We start from the raw sequence: 2,952 nt of genomic DNA on the forward strand, positions 1-2,952 counted from the left end.
CTCAATGCAGGAGCTCCCCTCTGGTGGTCAGTGTGCTCCCCCAAGGGGGAGTCTGCTCAGCCACAAGCCAGGCTGATGGCTGCCAGTACAGCGGTGGTGGTGGGAGCCTCTCCCACCTCCTCAGCAGCGCTAAGGATATCCGACTGCAGCTTAGGCCTGCTCCCTGCTGGCAAGTGGACATCCCCTGAGGGCTCCCGGGCTGCCAGAGGGATGTCTGCTAGCTTAGGCCCGATCCCCCGGGGAGCAGGCCTAAGCCAGCAGGTGGACATCCCCCGAGGGGTCCCAGACTGCAAGAGGGCACAGGACGGGCTGAGGGACACCCCCCCCCCCAGTGCACAAATTTTTGTGTACCCGGCCTCTAGTCTATTAATAATTTCTCATCTTCTTAAAGGAAAGTTTTCATTTGAAGAAACTACATTGCTAAAAATAAAATCTATGAAATATTATAATAAAGCCCCTGTTTAGGATTTGACCAAAACCCTTTTATAAAAAGGAGGTCACAAGATATCTCATTACTGTTCTATTACAGGTGCAATGAACTAAGCTTTTAAAATGTAAAGATAACTATTCATCTGAACTCATGATGCTTTCTTTCATCAGTGCACCAACTACTTTTGAGCACTGAATTCTAGTCTCGGAATTTCTACTGCTTATTTGAACATCTCATAACCTCTGAGGGCCTAAAATTCCCACCTGTTGGACAGAAATAAAAATCCCTGCTAAGGAATAACTCAGGAATATTGTGAACATATATCAAATAACACAGCAAAAGCTTTGGAAAGGAAGATGTCAGGGAGAATATATAAATCCTAGGCACAGATTTCAATACAATTAAGACTTTTCATTCTTTTACTAGCACCCTTTTATTAAATAAAAACTTCCCAACTAAGGAAATTTGTTTTTTCCTCCTCCTAGATTTTATGTCCATTTTGCTTAAATTCCATTTCCCCTTGATATCAGGGCATAATGTCGTTTAGTGTTTGTGTGGTATTTGCACATTAATAATTTCCTTTCAAAGCCTCATCTTCAGTAGCTTTATTGCGTAATACATTGTACCAATATACAAACTGATGTAGTCATGAATTTGAAACAAGCCATCAGTTGAATGGCATTTTTACTGAAAAAAAATTTCAAACACTAAATCAATGAGTGATTATTATGAACTAAAAAAATAAATCATCTGAAAATCAGTACACTCAGTGCTTATATGGAGGCAAAGCCAAGTAGTACATAGAATGTGCACTTTGGAGAGAAGCCCAGATCTGCATTCTTACCCTGATAATACAAGCGATGTGGATGTGGGCAAATTACTTAACCTCTCAGGGTTATCATGGAGTTGAACTTGGTGTATGTAAAGCACAGGATATGGCCCCACAGAGACACCCAATACGTGGCAGCTGTCTGACAGTTGCTGGGTCTGAAACCTGAAATCTTATTCACTCAGTGTTCATGTAAAGAATCTGCTTCACATACCTCTGTTAAATGAGAAGGAAGAGAATAGAACCCCTAGTTATTTCCATAACAAGGTAATGTGTGTCCAGATGCCCTGGAAGGATTGCTCTGTATAATACTATGGTTTCATGCTAAAATAAAATGCCTACTTAAAAAAAAATAAGGACCCAATTTGGATGTAATTGTCCAGCTTTTATACTAGAGGTGATTTCTGACTGGAGCAATAATGTGCATTGTATTTGGGCTTTTACTTTACTTATATGGATAATGGTCTCCATAAACTAAGAAAGAAACCAGGTAACAGCTCACTTGCAACTATCGTGGCTCCAAGACTACATATTCTGTAAAGAATATACATGCTTTAATGATCTGCTAAGGAAATACAAAATCTGGCAGCTTACTTGCTCATTGTTTTTCTCCAAATATTTTAAAGTTTTAGGTGTGAGGGAGGTAGAAAATCCCAAATGTCATTCAGTCTTGAAACTTGGCTACTCACTTCCACTTAAAAACATTTTTTTAAGAATATGATTAGGTAAATGTCTTATTTTTAACCTGTATTTAAAGATAAGAAGTGTTCAACACCTGCCTGTGCTTCTCAGTGGTTAGTGCATCGGGCTGTGCATTGAAGGGTCATGGGTTCAATTGGATGTCAAGGGCACCTGGGTTGCAAGTTCAATCCCTGGCCCCCACTTAGGGGCTCATGTGAAAGGCAACCAATCGATGTGTGTCTCTCTCACCTCTCTCTCTCTCACCTCTCTCTCTCCCCCTCCCACCCCCACCTTCTGCTCTAAAGATCAATGGGAAAATATTTTCTGGTGAGGATTAACAATAAATAAATAAATGCAATTTTCCTTCTTCTTGTCTTGATTCTCTTCTGCCTAAGTACCAATCATTTTTAGTCAGTGTCCAAATACAATGAGATTCTGGGTTATGGGACATTTGTTAGGAGGCTGCTTGCTTACTGACCTGGCGATCATAATTGATTTGAGTTTCTTGCTCAATATCAGAGTCCAACTCTGGCACATCCGATAAATCTGAATCAGATTCTTCACTGTAGGAATCAGTGCCGCCTTCTGTGGAAACACAACCCATGAAACAGAGGAAAAATTCTGCACCTCTATAAAAAGCTAAAAATATTTTCTTTCTTCTATCCTATTAAAGTAAACAAAAATAACTACACCAGCTTTCATTTAGGGTAAATCAACGCCCCCTCTCCATTTCCACACTTCTATTAGATCACCGACCTTTGAGTTTTAAATCTTACCTGGGAAGGGGCAAACAAAAAAGGGGGGCAGGTTTTACCAAGGAGAGGGCTAGTTCAAAAGGGAATTTCAACCACTTCTTTCATGAAAAGATCATTAAGCCTGTTAACATGCCCACCAACTGCCAGTGATTGCTATGGGTCAAGGTCTCAGGCAGAATCCCTCTCATAAAAATCTTATCCCACACAGCTTGTCATTTTTATTACTGGATCACTCTCCTGACTCACAAATAAATAAT

At 40.4% G+C, this 2,952-nt stretch overlaps 1 protein-coding gene across 2 annotated transcripts in view; it reads right to left on the reverse strand.

Annotated features, from left to right (window-relative positions):
- Window positions 1-2,952, reverse strand: part of EML6 (echinoderm microtubule associated protein like 6) — a 187,420-nt gene that overhangs the window by 82,261 nt on the left and 102,207 nt on the right. For both annotated transcript variants that reach the window (XM_023746778.1, XM_023746785.1), the window contains exon 12: window positions 2,419-2,525. In XM_023746778.1, the coding sequence (XP_023602546.1) occupies window positions 2,419-2,525 (107 nt within the window). The remainder of the gene's footprint in view (window positions 1-2,418; window positions 2,526-2,952) is intronic.

Source organism: Myotis lucifugus, unplaced genomic scaffold (assembly GCF_000147115.1).
Source record: "Myotis lucifugus unplaced genomic scaffold, Myoluc2.0 scaffold_6, whole genome shotgun sequence".
In the NCBI taxonomy this organism is placed as follows: Eukaryota; Metazoa; Chordata; class Mammalia; order Chiroptera; family Vespertilionidae; genus Myotis; species Myotis lucifugus.